Genomic DNA, 18,293 nt, shown 5'->3' on the forward strand with positions numbered 1-18,293 from the left:
GCAGATGTCTGTTCCAAGTTATTTTCCCTCCCCTAATATGTCTCCTCTCACATGTTTTGTACCTGGGTTCTTGACAAGAAGCTATGGAGTCCTGTTTTATTCACTTAGCCTTGCAGCAAGATGTATCAATTTAAGTAACCAGTAAATAGCTCCAGAACTGTGTTGCCCCCACAGAACCAAAAAGGCCCTGTCCTCTGGTGCCTGCCAAACTGTAGTTAAGGCAGGCCAGAGGTATAGCTAGGTCATTTTACACCTGGGGCCCATAAATTTTTGTCACCGAACCAGCTCAGGGTGGTGTACATGGTTCCTCCCCTTATTTTTCCTCCCAAAAACACTGTGAGGTAGGTGAGACAGAGATAGTAATAGTCATGACATGAAATGAATAATAATAATGGTCAGAAAATAAATGCAGTGAATATTGCCCCACAAGCAATGGATGAAATTCTCATCAATTGGTATATAACATGATGGTATTATTCCTAAAAGTCATGATTTCCAGAATTTTGGTCACTAGGGTGTCATCCCCCCCCCCAGATGTCTCATTGGCCTGTTTTGAGTTAAGGCAGTGGTTCTCAAACTTTTAACACTGGGACCCACTTTTTAGAATGACAGTCTGTCCAGGACCCTCATGAAGTGATGTCATGGCTGGAAGTGACATCATCAAGCAAAATAAAATAATTATAAATAATTAGATAATTAGATAAAGAAAAACAGATAATTAAAGAAGGGGAAGCCAGCCCTGTTTCATCAAGTGAATTTTCTCTGTAGCCTGCCTGCAATAACACCCCCCCCCCCACAAAAAATCAGTGAGATTTTCAGCCCTCCCCAGTGCCCACCTTACCAGTTCAAGCCTCTGTTTTATTCTTTGGGGGGTGCTGCCTTCTGGAGCAGTTGTTGAGCTCCACTTTAATCAGATTGGGACCATGCAGCTAGCCTTGCATTCCCCTTTACCTGACATGACCAGCAGCCAAGGCACGTTTGCTTACTCATGAGTAAACCATGTGGCTTACTTTTGCTTTCCATAGGGCTCAATACATTTGTCTGCCTGGAGGGAGGGACTTCCTTCTTGGATTTTTTTTGGGGCTGTTTTCATTGGATAGGAACCATTGTCGTGTCGTTGGATTCCTCTCAGCCTGCCCTTTCCGATGGACTAAGGCATGTTCGCCTACTCACGAGTAAATGCGCAATGTGGCTCAGTTTCACTTTCCATAGGGCTGGAAAGGAGATAATTTCCTCCAGTTTTTTTTGCATTGCATTCAGCTGGAAATTCCACATCCAACGATATGTAGCATGATGGAGTTACTCGTAACCTCTGCAATGTTAGCAATGTTGGGTCATTTGTGGTGTCACCCCCCCCAAAGCTGGTACCTGGGGTGGACCGCCCCCCCACCCCTCGCTAGCTACGCCACTGAGGCAGGCCTACCTTAACTACAGTTTGTCTAGCAGATACCAGGGACAGGGCCTTTAAAGCTTATCTGGGGACTCTGGCCAGTTCATATGGGAGGAGGCAGCTCTTTAGGGCTTTAGAGGCCAAGGCCAGCACTAGATTGAGTGTTGAAGGGAATTGACAACTAGTGCAGTTTATACAAAATAGGAGTAATTTGGGCCATAATGTATTTTTTTCCACCAGAATTCTGGAGGCTGCATTTTAATGAATATTTTAACATAAGGTTCACAACACTGAATCTGACCCAGGGAATGAAAATTACCTTGTGGTTAGCAAAATAGATCAATATTAGCACCTGGATGGATCGCTTAAAAAGTTGCACAATCAGTTCAAAAGGGACATCAAAGAGAAGGTGAAAATTTTTCAGCACATTAAGGAGCAAAGGGCATCATAGTGCAGAAAGCAGAAACGTTTGATCGGTTTCAAGTTTTATAGATCTGATAGTTATAAAATTAGGATATGATAATTTTTGCAGTATTTATATTTCAATCACACCAATATTTACAAAAACAGGGGACCTGTTAGTTGTCTAAGGGTGCAATCCTAACCTCTTAAAGAGGCGTCCTGAAGTTGAAGGAACACCTGTTTCTCTCCTTGGAGCTGTATTGTAGCTGCATCAGTGCTAGAAATTTAGATAAGATTGGATAGAATTGGACAAAAATTGCATTTTCTAAACCACAATTGCACAGTAATTCTTAAAATGCCACAGATGTTTGTTTAATCTGATAAAGCTCTTTGCAAAACAACTGTCCTTTTTGATCAAAAATGACATTCTTAGCATCAGTAAATTCTTAGGCTTCTGTAATAGGAAATGTTTTGTGGGACATGCTATGTTAATTATAGAGGATTATTATTGGTCATGTACTTTCTGTAAAATCAGTATTTTCCCCACAACATAGCAGACTGAGAACTCTAATACATTCTCTTCAAGTTTGGTTGCATTACTGTTTTCCATACTTTAGTGATGTGTTACTACCATTTGACAGTAGGAAATTGTATACAACACCCACCACCACAAGCAGGGCAGCCCCAGCTTCTCAAATGAAATAAGGGGCAGCTAGTCTTGGAGGAATGAGACGGTATTGACATTCATAACCAGGCAGCTCCTAAAATAGATCACCAGGGTTCAATCCCAGTGAGTTCCACCTTGTGCCTCACAGAAGCTAGTGAACAGGCAATTGTATAGAAGTGTGGATGTTCAAGGCTGTGTTCTGTGAGTTCTGGGGTAGTACAGAATCCAGCAGTGGCTCATGTCATTCACTACTAAAACAAGCAGCTGTATCTTCAAGGTACACAAGAAGCATGAGAGTGTTTCAGGGTGGAGCACCAGTAGCCATTGTCAGATGTTATAGCACTTCTGCCCTCATACTCTGTGGCATTGCTTACAAGCATTTCCCCAGTTTACAGGTCTAACTGCACAGCTACTTTGAGTTCTGAGGAAAAGAGAACAAACTCCAAAGTTCACCAGTTGCCTGTGGCCATTGAGGCTCTTTACTCATTCTAGTCTGCTTGCTTTGTTTTGCTTTGCACTCATAGACCTAGAGCTGCCCTGCTTTGTAGCATCAAACCCTTGTTTTAAAGCTTGGTTAGGATTTTCTCCTGGTTGGAGTTTGTCATTATTAGTGTCAATGCAGACATCATTACTAACTACCATGGTTAGGATGAAAACAAAAGATTGTGAGGGAGTTGTGTTCAAGATGGGCAAGGTAGAGAGAGCCCAATCTCTACACACATAACTTTGTGTTAACTGTGATTCCACAGCTGATAATGGGAGAGCATTGATTATGTTGATAATACATATTTGCTGAACTGCCACCTCCATTTTCAATATCAAAATCAGCATATATGGCAGTGTTTCAGGACTTAAAAAACAAGGCATGACTTAATTCATACTTTTCACTTTAATGGTTCATATTATTTTGATATAACCAGCTTTACTGGTTCTTTTGCTGTAATTCTCTAAAAGCATTGAATAGTTTGTGATCTTCAAAGGTTACAATCATTAGATAAAAAGGGCAGAGAATCAGTAATCAGTTTGTATATGTCACATATTTTTCAGCTAAGTAAATTTCTAATTCCAAATGTTCTTCCTCTCTAAATCAGAACATGCTTTTAAACAATTCCTGTTGTTTTGGCATTGGATATTCCTGTAACAGTCAGAGGTGTAGTAAGTTTTTAAGATATGCACATAATGAAAAGATCTAGAACCAATAAATTTCTCAGAGGATGAGAAATGTTGTGTTCTGTGTTATGGAATAGTCTGTGATGAGAAGTTCTTCATTTTGAGCCAAGTAAGCAGAAGATCAGATCAGAAACCTTTATTGGCATCACAGACAACAAATAAAAACAAGCAGAAAAGAAACAGCCAATAAAATAGCCTAAAAAAAATCACACATCTTCTAATTCTTCCTTGTCTACGGTCTAAGCAGAAGATGTCATTTTGTTTCTTTGGATAATCAGAAAGCACCTTCAGATGATGAAAAAACGCAATTATTTCTATATATATAATGGTTTATATCTAAATATGGGTGTTGATCAGTGGAAATTTGGAATGAAAAAGTGAAAATCCATAATGAATAGTTTCTTAGCCATGTTTTGTAATAGAAATGGATGGCAGTCTACATCTTTGTCAACTGAAAAGCTAATACTCATGCTCACTGCAAGTAGGAATTACAAAAACGTGCGTGATAGATGCATTGCTAATGATTTCATGTTTCTGTAATTGTATGAAAGGGGGGGGGTACTTAGATACAGCTTGAGAAGCACCCTGGGTTGTGACTGAAGGCCTCAGTCCCAAACTCAGTTAATAGCATTTATGCGTGCAACCGTATGAAGGATTTCAGCCTAAGAGTGCAATCCTGACTTTCAAGAGTGTCACAAACATGTTTGCAACTACTCTTGAGCTGGCTGGACCAGCGTAGAGACATATGCCAGCCTGCCAGCACCAGATCCAGCCCTAGCACCTGCCCAAAGTTTGTACCAGGCTGGTGTAGGGGGTGGGAGAGGGTGGCGGGAGGGGAGAACAGAAGTGGGGAGGGGATGTTTTGGGGCTTGGGGAAGGCCCCAGTGGGAGGTGGATTGGGCCTGGGAGGGGCATGGAAATGGCAGTGGCAGCCAGTGAAATATCCCACTCCAGGGCCCTGCAACCTTACATAAGCTGCTCTGAATTGCATCAGCTGGCACAGATCCAAGTAGCTCCATAGGGTGGCTGGGGTTTCCCTTACCCTGAGTTGCCATCCAACCACCTCCTAGTCTGCACTGGATACAGTGCAGGACGCTTGGCCTGCCTCTTTCCAGTAAAGGTTAGGATTGGGCTATAAGTCGACTAACTATTAGAGCGGCCATTTTCAACCACTGTGCCATGGCACACTGGTGTGCTGCAAGTGGTCCACAGGTGTGCCACAGGAATTTGGGGGAAGATCATTTATTAGTAAGGCCAATGGGGTTGTGAGCCCCCCCACTGGCAGCACGGTCTGCCTTGTCAATTGGCAAAAACCTGATGGTGTGCCTTGACAATTTTAGTGCCATGTCAGTGTGCCATGAGATGAAAAAGGTTGAAAACCACTGTATTAGCGAATGTATGAAGGCTTCTGAGATAGCTTTCAGAAAAGTGCTTATACTATTATGACAGTCTGTCACTTAAATATGTTGCTGCTGCTATTACTTCTGCAGAGTGAGAGAACGTATCCATCTCATTTTTATACTGGTGGCAGAGGTAGCAGTGCTGCTGTCAGGGACTCTTTAGGAACTGCAAGAGACATTACTGAATGTGTCTTTTGAGACAGCGTCATTGGCTAGAAGGACTGCCTAGACTCTAGGCAGTGCACTTTTGATAATGGAAGGGACATCGACTACCCAAACAGATGAATTGTAGAACAGGAATTGTCATGGGCATAGAGAAGAGGAAAGACTTTGAGGTGGAGGCAAGAGCAAGAAAGTTCTTCTGTTGGGGAAGAAAGCTGGATTTTGAGAGGATGGTGAAAGGTATGAAGAAGCCATATAGTAGGGCAGTGCAGAATTATTTTAAGAATTTATTCTTCTTCACCCAAGCTTCACCAGGTTCATCTGTCACCACAACTGATGGCCTGTTAACTGGCCTAGCCATCAATAAAACTTAAAAATATACAAGCTACATTTTCTGTAACACAACTGAATGCTAATCTAAATAAAAATGTCTTGCACTGTGTGTGCAAATTCTGTGGAGTTAGACCAAGGAGGATCATAACAGATAGCTAGTTCCTGATGGTTGGGGTTTCAGAGGTGAAGGTCTTCCCACAAGTTGCAGTTAACCTTGGTCAGTCATAGGAGCCACTCAGCAAAATTCAGAAGAAACATGTGGTCTGATGCACTTGTTTAGGTATTTTGAACCCAGCAGACTGATTAATGCTTCTCTGCCTTGTGCTGGAAGGAGTGGCTTTGCCTGGTTCCAATATGTGCATGAGGCTTAAGCACTCCTTAGCACTGAATTGGTTGGAGGCTTTTGCCAACCTTTCCCTCAGCATTCTCAGTTTCTTTGAGGTGGCATACCCCACCCAGTTTGTAGTGTGAGATTTCAGATTTACTGGTCACCTTTGGGGCCAGATAGAATTTTTTGCTTTGCAACTGTTTGAACTTGTTGCAGGATTTTTTTTTTTGCCTACTCCATACTTCTACAGGTATGGTAATATGTCTTAGCTATGCTGGTTGTATCTGGCAGGTTTAGTATGGGACTGAGAATAGTAATGTTTGCTGTGCACCCTGAATTAAGCAAGAGTCAGAGTTGGAGCCATAACTGGTATCAAGGTGATGTCTGGATTGGGGATACGGGCTTGAATTGAACTCTCTGGCTTGAATTGTAAGGTCTGCTTCAAATGCTTTCTGACCGAGGGTGGATGGTGTAATTCAGCTGCCATAACTCCTTTGCAGTTGGTGTTGAGAAGTGTAGATTGGCTGTTTGAGATCTATAACTGTGAGTCCAGGTACGAATGCCCTGGGGCTTCTCAAACTAGGGTGTTGCGATGCCCCAGCATGAGGACCCTGGGCTGTTTCCCCTTAAGGGGCGGGGGTAGGGGGGAGGCAGTGAAGCGATCCCCAGGATAGCATCGCTAAGGGGGCTGCAGGACTGGCAGGTACTTACCAGTCCCTGCAGCAGCCTCCCGGGGGTGTGGGGAGCTCTGTGCAACCCTCCGCAGAGCTCTCCAAGCATCAGAAAGTGAAAGTGGAGCAATTATACTCCGCTTCCGGTTTTGCGGAGGCGGAGCATGATTGCTCCGCTTTCACTTTCTAGAGGCTGGGGAGCCCTGTGGACAGTCGCGCAGGGCTCCCCACACCCCAGGGAGGCTGCTGCAAGGTAAGCAAATGGTAAGCAAATGGCAGTTCCTGCAGCCCCCTTAACAGTGCGATCCTCGGGTTCATGTCGCTGCCTTCCCCCCACCCCCACTGCCTTCCCCATTCCCCCACAAGGACTTACTGCAGTCCTCAAACTCCCTGAGAATTTAAGAACCACAGCCCTAGGGGAAAATAGACAGTGGAGTGGGGTATCCCCCAAAGTGCTCACTTTATTGTGTGGAGGTTGGGATTGTGTGACAAAGTTAGGACCCACTGCAATGTTTGTATTCGCTGTTGAAGTGTGTAGTTAATAAATGTGGCCTGTTTTGAATCCAACACGTGCCTCGTGTACTTATTAGTGGGTTACTCAGGCAATATTATGGGATAGACCTGATAATCTAAATAATTGTGGTTTTTTTTAATCTTTGCTTTTAAGAGAACCAAGGCCTTCGAAAAATCAGTCTCAGTGGGACAAACTGTCATAGCAAAACACAGGAACACACGATACTACAGCTGCAGAGTCACAGATGTTACATCTCAAGTTTTCTATGAAGTAATGTTTGATGATGGTTCCTTTAGTCGAGACACCTTTCCTGAAGACATTGTAGTAAGTATTTATTTTAAGAAACTGTTTTTAATTTATTGAAAAGTTAAATAAGTAAAATTGAACTATTTCTTCTGACCTTTCAACAGGGATAATTAACTTAATATTCTGTTCATGTTTTTTAGTTCTTGCTGCAGTGAATTATTACTTTCTCAGGGGCTTCCCAACCTTGTTTGTTCTAATTAGTATCCACCATTTCACCAAATGAATCAAAACTAATCTTCTGCAGTCTTTTAATTAAATAAGAAATATGTTTTTAATAAAAGATATGAGAGTGGGAATTCCTTATATTGTAATCTGTCTCTGAGAGATAATATAACAAAATTCCTTGGTGAATTAAAAAAAATCTGCGTTCAAATATGTAACGAGTGGAACGGTTCTCATGAATCTAGTATGATGACTTGTTTACATCTTTTGATGCTGTGTTGGTACGATTCCATAATCAAATGATAATAAATCAGAAGGGAAACAATGTTATCATTTGCAACTTTCCACAACATACTTATCAGTGCAAGTTTCGCCTGTGACTTAAATCATCATTTTATTATGAAAGCCTATCAGTTCACAATTGTATCTGGGTCAATACATCAATTCCTTCTGAAATTCTGGGCACGATTCTGCCCTGCATGCATTCTTATTTGTTCACTAGTCCCTTTGCTCTTCTCTAATCCTGAGAGTGCTGAATCCTGAATTGATCTTGGGCCTCTTGTCAAAAATTTTCAGGCTCCATTACATCAGTCAGTCTTTGCTATGGAATGGCAGCAGTACATTTATTCCTCTGACTTCCTGCCTCATGTCTGGAAAGGGGGGGGGGGAGTCCTCTCAGTTATTTAAAAATGTTGAAATTGTAGGAGAAGATGAATCTCAACCTAGTAAGCTAAACAGAAGTTTGAGAGCCAACTATTGAACTCTAGAGATAGCACAATGTAATTTAGAATATCTACAAACTCTGCAGTTATTTTTCTGAAGTTATTCACTCAGGAGAATTTCATACTCTTTATTGTTGAATTATATTATTGACCCAGTTTTTGTACTTGGTGAGAAATTCAATTGATGAGTCACCACTTTGAATTGTGCATGAGACAGTTTGTGTGATATAATCGTTATTTGTATGGAGTCTCTCCTTAAATGCCATTTAACTGGCCAGATTTATATGTATCATATTCTTTCAGGTACAGGTTGAGTACCCCTTATCCAGAATTCAAAAAAATTGAATATTCCAAAATATGGAACATTTTTGAGTGTCAACATGACTTTTTAAAAAACATTTTTGCCTAATGAAATAAAATCACAAAGGGTGAGATCCTAACCCCTTATGTCAGTGTTTTCCAGCACTGTCATAAGGGCAATGCAGCTCTGAGGTCAGGGAACAAACATTCCCTGACTTGAAGGAGGCCTCCGTGAGTGACACCCAACTGCAAGATGCAGCACACGTCCCATTGGCACCACTATGCCAGTGCTAGAAAGCACTGACATAAGGGGTTAGGATTGCACCCAAACTGTGTTTCATGCACAAACCTTGTTTCATGCACAAAAATATTAAAAATAATGTATCAAATTACCTTCAAGATATCGGTACATAAGGGGTAAATGACACATAAATAAATTTTGTGGTTAGGCTTGGCCACATCCCCATGATCTCTCATTATGTATAAGCACTTTGGATACCCAAACTGTATTTTAATGCCTGCCCCTATATTCTCATATGCAATATTTTCTATTGCATTTATTAAAAAATATGTTTGCAAAACAGAAACATATGCCAGAGCTTTGGGTACACATATATAAAAATGGCTGATTCATCAATGCCCAGCCCCAACCCCTGGACCAAGAAAGTTTGGGAAATTTGGGGAGTATATTCCTTCCATGCCGTAAGGACCTATTAAGAAGGGATTTTTAGAAATTCAACCCCTAAGGGGGTGAAAAGGGGTAAAATGTGTTTTCATGAATTCCTCAGTATCTTAGGCCCAGTGAGTATATCGACTTGGATTTTGCTCACAAAGGTTACCCATACAAATGCTTAAAAACCTAATTCAGGATTTCGCCCTAATAACCCCTAAAGGAGTGAATCTAAGTTCAGAGGTGAATTATAGAACCCTTCCTGTTACTGAGGCTTGGCTGACTTTTTCCCCATGCTACTCCCTGGGAGAGGACTCTGTGGACTATGTGGCAACTGAGGCCAGGCCTGCTCAATCCTTTTTAAGTTAGTATGGCAGGGTTTATAACAGTAAAATAACAGAAAAATAATAATCATTTTAGTGTTCGAACAGTAAAATGAAGTGTATTTCTGGCTCAATGCAAAATTCTGCTACCCTAAGATTTTGACAGACTTTCTCATGAGAACTTGTGCTATCACCAGCCCTTGCTCTGCTTATCCCTGTGTTCCCGTGAGAGGAGAGTTAGAGAGGGGCATTGACTCAAGAGTTGTGTGGCGCAGTCTTGCTTCCCTCACAGGAGTCATTGCTCTGCTTATCTCTGTGTTCCAGTGAGAGGAGAGGAGGTGTACTGGCTCAAGAGTTGGGTGGTGCAATCTAGCTTTCCTCATAGGAGGCATTGTCTCTTGACTGTTGGTGCTGTAAATAACAGCTAAGGGTCTCTCAATTTCAGTCAGTCAGTAAGGGTGGTGTCTACACCAGGGATGCCCAAACCCTGGCCCTGGGGCCACTTGCGGCCCCCAAGGACTCCCAATCTGGCTCTCTGAGAGTCCCCAGTCTCCAATGAGTTCTGGCTCTCTGGGGACTTGCTGGAGCCCACACTGGCCCAACGCAGCTACTCTCAGTGTGACAGCCAACTGTTCGACCTCTCATGTGAGCTATGGGACAAGGGCTCCCTCCACTGCTTGCTGTTTCATGTCTGTGATGCAGCAGTGGTAGCAAAGGAAAGGACAGTCCTGCTTTGTGCAAGGCCTTTTGTAGCCATGAGCTATTGCAAGACCTTCATTCATTCATTCATTCATTCATATAAATTCCATCTGTAATGTATTCATTTTTGTGAATTTATTCAAATTTGGAATGTAAATTAACTTTTTTTTCCCGGCCCCCGACACAATGTCAGATAGATGATATGACCCTCCTGCCAAAAAGTTTGGGCACCCCTGCCTTACACTATTGTCCCCATCACAGGAGATGGAGCCTGCCTGTTTCAGTCCCTCTCTACTATGCTATTATAGCACAAAATTGATTCAAAATACAAAAATAACAATTTATTAAACAAAAAAAGTTTGATGGAACAACCATGGCTTTCAATAAGTACAGGGTGTTGCCTGACATGGGTAGTTGTGCTAAATTTCAATTTTTCATTGCAAATAAAGAAAAGTTTATTGGAGTCAAAATGGATTTAAAGTAGTTAAATACCATAGTGAAGCACAGGTATCACACTAGTTCCCATATAAACGGATGTATGAGCAACAGCAGATAGGTCTAACTGCAAAAAATAAGAATCTCATAGATGAGGGTTCTGAATCAGTGAATTTAGAGTTTGAGTTGTGAACTCTAGTGTCAAATATATGAAAAAGGCTGCAGAATTTCATCCATATGCTGGGAATGGTGGCAAGAACTTTGACCCTGGCATTTAGGTTACCGGTAAGAACTATAGGGAAGAAAGATGTGTTGATACTGTGTAGAATTGTAAAGAGAGTTCATTAATGGAGGCATTAAGATTGATGAGACAAAAAGAAATGGACACATACCTTTGACCATAGTGTTGTAATTTGGCAGATAATACTAAGGTATAAAGAAGCATTGGTCATACATTTTCCTTTGCAAACTGCAGCATAGAGCTTGCATTAGAAATATAGCAGCTTAAGTCTGATGTGTGTTGAAAAATTAGAGCTCCTTATGGTGGGGAGGGGGGTTTCCTGCATCGTTTCTAGCTAGAGCACTTTGACAGGGGGAGAGTGGGATTTGGCCAAGGTTACAATTTCCAGCCAGGGTCAGCGTGTGGTAAGCCAGTAACAGCAAGGAAAAGCCTGTGGGAGGAACAGGACATGCTGGGAGATGGGCAATCACAAATGTGCATCTTCTCTTGCCTGTAGATGTGCATGCTGATCTCTACTGTTGTCTTACAGATTTTTTGGGAAAGGAAAGTTGCCCTTCAAATGTTATTAGCAGAGATTATGCTGTTTTTCCTGCTAAGTCCTTACTTATATAAAAAAGGTCTAATGCCATTTTGGAAACATACCACTCAAAGTGGGACATTTTCAAAGCAGTGTGTGAGGATTTAGCTGTTCACCTCCCACTGGTGATAAGGGAAGCCATGCAGCTAAATCCCTGCTATGACCCTTTGAAAAGCTACCCCTTCATTTGGAATATTATGAAAAGCATCATTAATGATTAAGAACGCCTTGATTAAGAAACATCAAGTTATTACACACATCCGGCCATATTCTGGCTAGAAACCTCTCTTTTGTTTGCACCTACATCAAAGCTTGAGCTGTGGGAGAAACTGCTTATCACCCAAGCGGGGTAGCTTCATTTGGAGCTAAGAAGAAATGTAATCAGGTCTGGATATGCCTCAGCGCTTCTCAGATAGCAGAGGAACAACACATAATTGTTTGAAGGAAACACCAAAGAACTTTCAGATTCCTTAGAGAAATCTTGTTGTGTTTTCATTAGATAATATACCTGTAGCATCAGTAACTGGGGGATTTTTAAAAAACTGCCTGCCTAATCCGTGCAATGTGCATATCAGGTGTTAGTGCCACTGGAAGGATTTATTCATCAAAATTTTGTACGAAAGCAATGTTGCTGCCTATTGAAGAAGCTATTTCTCTAATCTGTTTCCCATTTTTGGCTAGCTCACACAGATAGCAAAAGCTCTCTGCGTTTACATTATATGGTCAAGCCTCTGCACAATTTCAGTTCAGTTCACACTTGCATTTATGTGAAACAAGCCACCATTTCATGTTTGTGCACACTTTGAGGCGATTTCAAGGAGGAAGAAGAGTGTTAGGGAAATTGCAGCATCCTCTCCCAAATGCCCTGTTCTTTGGTTATAAGGACACAATAATTTGCCAATCCAGGAGAGCATTGCTTCTGTTCCCAGTAGAATTTTGAACTTTATATTACTATTTGCTAAATGCAGTGGTCCCACTTATTCATAGTTAAAATATATTGAAATCAATGAGACGTTTACAAATTCTTTTTTGGGGGTTCTAATTTATCTCATGTATTTTCCTGAAACCTTCATAAGAAATATTCAGACAGTTGAATCTTCAAAGGAATTGCAACCTGTTAGTTCAAGAATTAATCCTGTGAAATAATATTGAGAGTAATAATCCTATATCGACATTGCATTTAACCTGTAGTGGTCTCTAATACAGGGAGATAAATATAAGATTGGTAGGCATTGTGAAACTTTTCTGCTACAGCGATACTAGCTAAACAATGAGTTTACTTTGTTGCAGGTCCAATTCAGTAATACGTGTGTCCTCAGTATCTGCGGATCTGGTATCCACCAATCTGGTATCCGTGGATCTGGTTATCCGCAGTTCCCCACTGCCCTCCACCCCATTACTGTTATTTATGTGAACTGCATTTGTTTAAGTGATAAGGTCTCTTGCTTGATCAAATGCTATAAGCAAAAAGCTTATAACCAGATGAGCAGGCAAGCAGCCTGCAGCCTAGAAGAGAGACTAACCAGAAACAGGAAGTGAATGTCTCCCTTCTAGGCTGCTTGCCTGCTCGTCTGGCTAAAAATTTTTTGCTTATAGTGTTCGTTCAAGCAAGAAACCTTATAATTTAGTGCAAATGTTGTCAATTTAACACATACACAAGACACGAAAGGATAGTGGAGATTTTGTGGATTGATGGTGAGACTGGTGCCAAGGATCAAGTTTATTATTATTATTATTATTATTATTATTATTATTATTATTATTATTATTAACAGTATTTATATACCGCTTTTCACTAAAAGTTCACAAAGCGGTTTACAGAGAAAAATCAAATAACTAAATGGCTCCCTGTCCCAAAAGGGCTCACAATCTAAAAAGATGCAAATGAATACCAGCAGACAGCCACTAGAACAGTGCTGGGGTGAGGTGGGCCAGTTACTCTCCCCCTGCTAAAAAAAGGAGCACCCACTTGAAAAAGTGCCTCTTACCCAATTAGCAGGGGTTTACTAGTCCATTAATGCTGTTTTGGTGTGCACTGCACTGCAGGAGTCTCAGGGCTAGAATACTAAGAGCAAGCAGTGAACCTCCCATTCAAGTATATGAAACGAAAAGCTGACAGGACTTTGAAGCAAGCCAAGGGTCTAGGCAGTAGCCATAGCTGGCTTGAGGAGGAAGGCAGGACATTTTTGGTGAAAAACATTTTTGCTGCAAACGGTATGTAGATATTTTATAATTATGAGAATACAAACATACAGTGAAGTCAGAAGTGGCTGATTGTTGACCTTCACCAGAAACAATACACTAAAACTATTTTTAAAAATGTCAACAGAGGCATATTTCCAGAATGCAGACATAATCCCTATTCCATTCTCCTAGTTCAGGGGTGGGCAATTTCAAATGCTGTTCTGTGGGCAATTTGCGGCCTAGTTCAAATGCTGGCCCATGGGCAATTTGTGGCCCTTGGGGACCCCCAATCTGGCCATCAGGGAGCCCCCAGTCTCTAATGAGCCTGTGCTGGCCCTTGACTACCGGTCTCGACCACCAGACGCAAACTGCAAGCCGTTTATAGTCTTCATGTGTTCTCTGCTTTTTCCTGGGCATTTTTTAACCAACACCCCCATTGCCTCTGAACAACTTACATCTCCATGTGTTTCTGGCTTGGTCTGTATGTTTTCACTGCACAAGAGGTGTGTGGCAAGCAGTTCATAGTTCTCATGTGGTTCTGCATGCCTGTATTACAGTTCTCATGTGTATTAGAAATAGCTCAGTAAATTCATTCATTCATATTAGTTCCATCTCTAATGTATTCATTTACGTAAATTTATTCAAATTTGAAATGTAAATTCATTCTTTTTTTTCCTGGCCCCCAACACAGTGTCAGAGAGATGATGTGGCCCTCTTGCCAAAATGTTTTCCTGCCCCTGTCCTAGTTGGACAATGTGCCTACGTCTTTCAGAGCATACATTGATGGAAGAAGTTCTGGGTTATGTCAGTAACACCAAAAAGAATACACAAATCAATGCCATTCATAAATGTCCTGCATTAAGTCTCTTAATCTATGGGCAAGCAATCTGAGCCTTTCTGTGGATGTGTGAAGATAAGAGCTGAGATGCAGAGAGCAATATGCTCAATCTATGTGTGCACTCAGTTTTTTCTGTTTCATTCTTCAAAATTATTGCCACTGAATCTCTAAACATAGATTGGTGTCATTTCCCCAAATTTATTTTTGAACTCAAAGAGTTTAACAAACTTTGTTGGGGGAGGGGGAGGAGTTCTGTGATGATTCCTGCTGAGGCAAATTGAGTCATATAGGGTGCAATCCTAACCTACTTTCCAGCACTGACATAAGGGTAATGCAACTTCAAGGTAAGGGAACAAACATTGCCATACCTTGAGGAGGCCTCCGTGACTGCCCCTCAACTGAAGGATGCAGCACATGCCCTACTGGCACAGCTGGAAAGTTGGTTAGGATTGCACCCGGTGTCCATGTAGATTGTAGATCCAGTTCTCTAAACTCTATATTCCCCCCAAAACAGATTTGTGATTTAAGGCCTGAATCCTGAACCTATCAAGGCACAGTACATAGCAGTTTCAATGAGGAACAATCTCTCAGAATCTATGTATACTAGTAACTTCATCCTGCTCTATTTTCTCACCTGACTGTATTTGTCAAGACCTCAGGTGTTGGTCAATTTGCATAGTCAAAAGTAGCATTTGAATCTTGGTTTTAAAGTTCATATTCAGCACTGTTCACTGAACCACACAGTTAATAATTAAGTGTGCTTTGAACTGAGTCTGAAACCATCAGCAGACGTTGATGTAAAAAGCGAACAGTTTGCCATTTCAGTTTTTATAAACAGCTGTGCTGAAATTTGTCTCTCTGGCTTTGCAAATATCTGAAATGATGTTGCATTTTCAGGACTCTCGGGGGAATTATTCCAAATATTCATGTGTTCTGGTTCATGTATAGTCCTGAAAATATTCAAGATGTTCAGTGTTCAGTGATACACTTGCGCAAAATATATAGCACTGTTCAGTGAAACTAAGAATGCAAGCTGCAGCATTCAAGAACAGTAATAAAAGATGTATTACTATATGACTCAGTCTGTCATTCCAAGTAAATGTGACACAGCTACTGATTAATTTTTTTTGTCTACTAGTCTTTTCCAAAATGGATGTTACCTCACCCGAAAGAGCACAAACATGAATAGAAATGTAAGGGCTTTTCTTTTTTCAAAAAAGCCAACATTGATACAGGAAGCCCTTAACAGAATTATGCTGACACTAATGTAACTACATCCTTTCAGCAGAGGACCCGAGAGAGCCTTCAGTGAGATGAGAATGGTGACGATTAAGCCCCATCATTCAGTGTTCTAAATTCATCACCAGCCATGGAAAAAGGAAGAAGGCCATTTAAAAATGTGACAGCAAAAGTACATCATGGAAATTTTCTAAAGACTACTTCTGCCTTTCCATATACACCTAAATTTCACAAAACATCAAAATTACCATCTTTGGCTTTCTTTTGTAATGGAATTGGGAACATTTTCATGATTGTGCATTTGAACAAAGACGTCAATATAATAACATGACAATTTGAGATGCTATTTAAAAATAAAAGGTTTTTTCCTCCTGCCATGGACATTTGTCCACACATTACCAGAACTGAACATGTACATGAGCACCCCATGGCTATTTCTATACATTTTAATCAATATATATTGTACCACTGTATCTTCCAAACTTTGTGCCAAGGCACACCAGCATACTTTGAGAGAACTGCTAGTTTCTTATAAGATATAAATTAATTAAGAAATAGAAGTGAGCCAATATTCTCATACTTAGTACGGGCTACTCACTGAGTCTCTGCACAAGGTATGGCTCTGGCCTTGCCTCTTTGTTATCAGCCTCTGTGGGAAGTAGATAATGCTACTATGTGCATGAATTGGGTGTGATTGTTTATTCGTTGACTCCCGATACAGAGATGCAGGAGAATTACCTACCTTCAGAGGAGGCATGCCTAGAACATTGACTCACATGGAAACATATGGGCTAGGCACCTCTAGGGGCAAGTCGTTCTTATCAGTACACACAAAAAGCTAGCTCAGTTGCTTGTGCAAGTCCATGTTGCTTCATAAAAGCGGATCAGGTGCTGCCGATCCCACCCCCTCCAGAGCCTGATCTGTCTTTCTCCCTGCCCCTGTATCTGCACCATTCTACCCACCTCCTCCCTGCCCCATTCAAACCCCCTCCCCACTTCCCTCCAACCCCCTGTGCAGGCTTATCAACTCCAGTCAGTGGGCCTGCAGCACACATCAGTGGGGGCTGCTTTGCAACAGCCATAAAGCAGCCTCCACTGGTGCAACACTAGTTATGCTAGTAGGAGGGGGTTAGGGTAGGGCCACCAGTTACTCTTGTATCTGCCATTGTATATATTACTGTGTTGAGCTTGTCTGTTGCTGATTCGTAAAACAAATTATAGTGATCCAGTTCTTTATTAAAACTATCAGCTTGTAAACTCAGCTGTGAAAGCTTAATCACTCACAGCCAAGTTTCAAGCTAATGCATACTGAACTAACTTAAGCAGAATGGACAGCTTGCATTTAGTGCATTAACTGGATGGACTTGCTGACATTTCAGCTCAATCCTGAGGGATACTCCTTCTTACCTCAGGGAACCCCCAGTTCAGTCACCTTTTCAGCTCTACTACAGGTACCCTTCTTTACCCCTAGATTTTAAACAGTATGAACTGACTCTTTGTGACAGTTTCTTTACCCTTCTTCCTGCATTCCTTCCTTGTACAGCGCCAGTACAAACCTCTGCCATGGATTATATTATTTCAATGAATAATTATGTAGCTAACTTGGTAGATGGTTCAATTTCTTCATATAATTATTTTTTAGATCGAAGGGTAGAAGAAAGTATATTTTGCCATAGTTCAGCCAAAGGCCACTGGAGAGGTTGTAGGTTGAAGTAAAACACCCTTCTGTATGGGGCTGGCAGCTTCTAGTGTGACTTTTAAAAAGGAGATGGTTACCGCGTGTGCACTAGAACATGTGGTAACAAACATGTCCAGGTTTCCCCAGATACACACGATAGCGATGATAGCAGGGGGAAATTAACATAGCAGGTTATAAATGTAACATGGTCAGGGAAGAGCATGTTCATCTCTGTCCAGACTCCTCCCCCCCCGCCCAGTATGGCAGCCTCAAAAAGAGAGAGCGCTCTCTCTCTCTCTCTCTCTCTCTCTCTCTCTCTCTCTGTGTTCATGCGCACGTGCACTAGAATAGAAGCATTTTCTTTTTTAAAAAATACAAAAAATAAAGCAAGGGGTGCTTCCCCCTGTAATTTTTTTTCAACAGGTAGCATTTAGGGTTTTGTTTTGTCTTTACTCTTGAGATGGGCAGTGCACAATGTTAATAGAGATGTAGCACTATGTTAAGTACTGTGTGGACACCTCTGTAATTCTCTTTTGCTGATTATGGAAGAGTAATGCCCCATACACCCAGTGTGGAAGGTTCTCTAGTCTTAATTGAAAACATGTCATCAATAAAAAGGAGCATTGACAGAAATTCCTTAAATTTTCTCATGCAGAACTGTGCAACATAAGGTGATCCATAAAGTTGGGTCCAAAAATGTGCTTGGGCATACAGTGGACTCTATTACTTCTTCCTTTTGAGTGACACATCCCCATGCTATATCAGAAATTGCTTTTGAAAAACAATTTGTAATATGCCATAGGACCTGTCAGTCAAGAAGAAGTCAAAGATACTACTAGGTGCTCCCAAGCCCATTTTTGGATTAAGGCCATTGTCATGGAG

The 18,293-nt window shown here is 41.3% G+C and overlaps 1 protein-coding gene across 4 annotated transcripts in view; it reads left to right on the forward strand.

Moving 5' to 3' along the window:
* Window positions 1-18,293, forward strand: part of KDM4C (lysine demethylase 4C) — a 269,343-nt gene that overhangs the window by 229,497 nt on the left and 21,553 nt on the right. For all 4 annotated transcript variants that reach the window (XM_066613903.1, XM_066613905.1, XM_066613906.1 and 1 more), the window contains one exon: window positions 7,191-7,361. In XM_066613903.1, the coding sequence (XP_066470000.1) occupies window positions 7,191-7,361 (171 nt within the window). The remainder of the gene's footprint in view (window positions 1-7,190; window positions 7,362-18,293) is intronic.

The sequence above is a fragment of the Tiliqua scincoides genome, chromosome 2 (assembly GCF_035046505.1).
Source record: "Tiliqua scincoides isolate rTilSci1 chromosome 2, rTilSci1.hap2, whole genome shotgun sequence".
NCBI lineage: Eukaryota > Metazoa > Chordata > Lepidosauria > Squamata > Scincidae > Tiliqua > Tiliqua scincoides.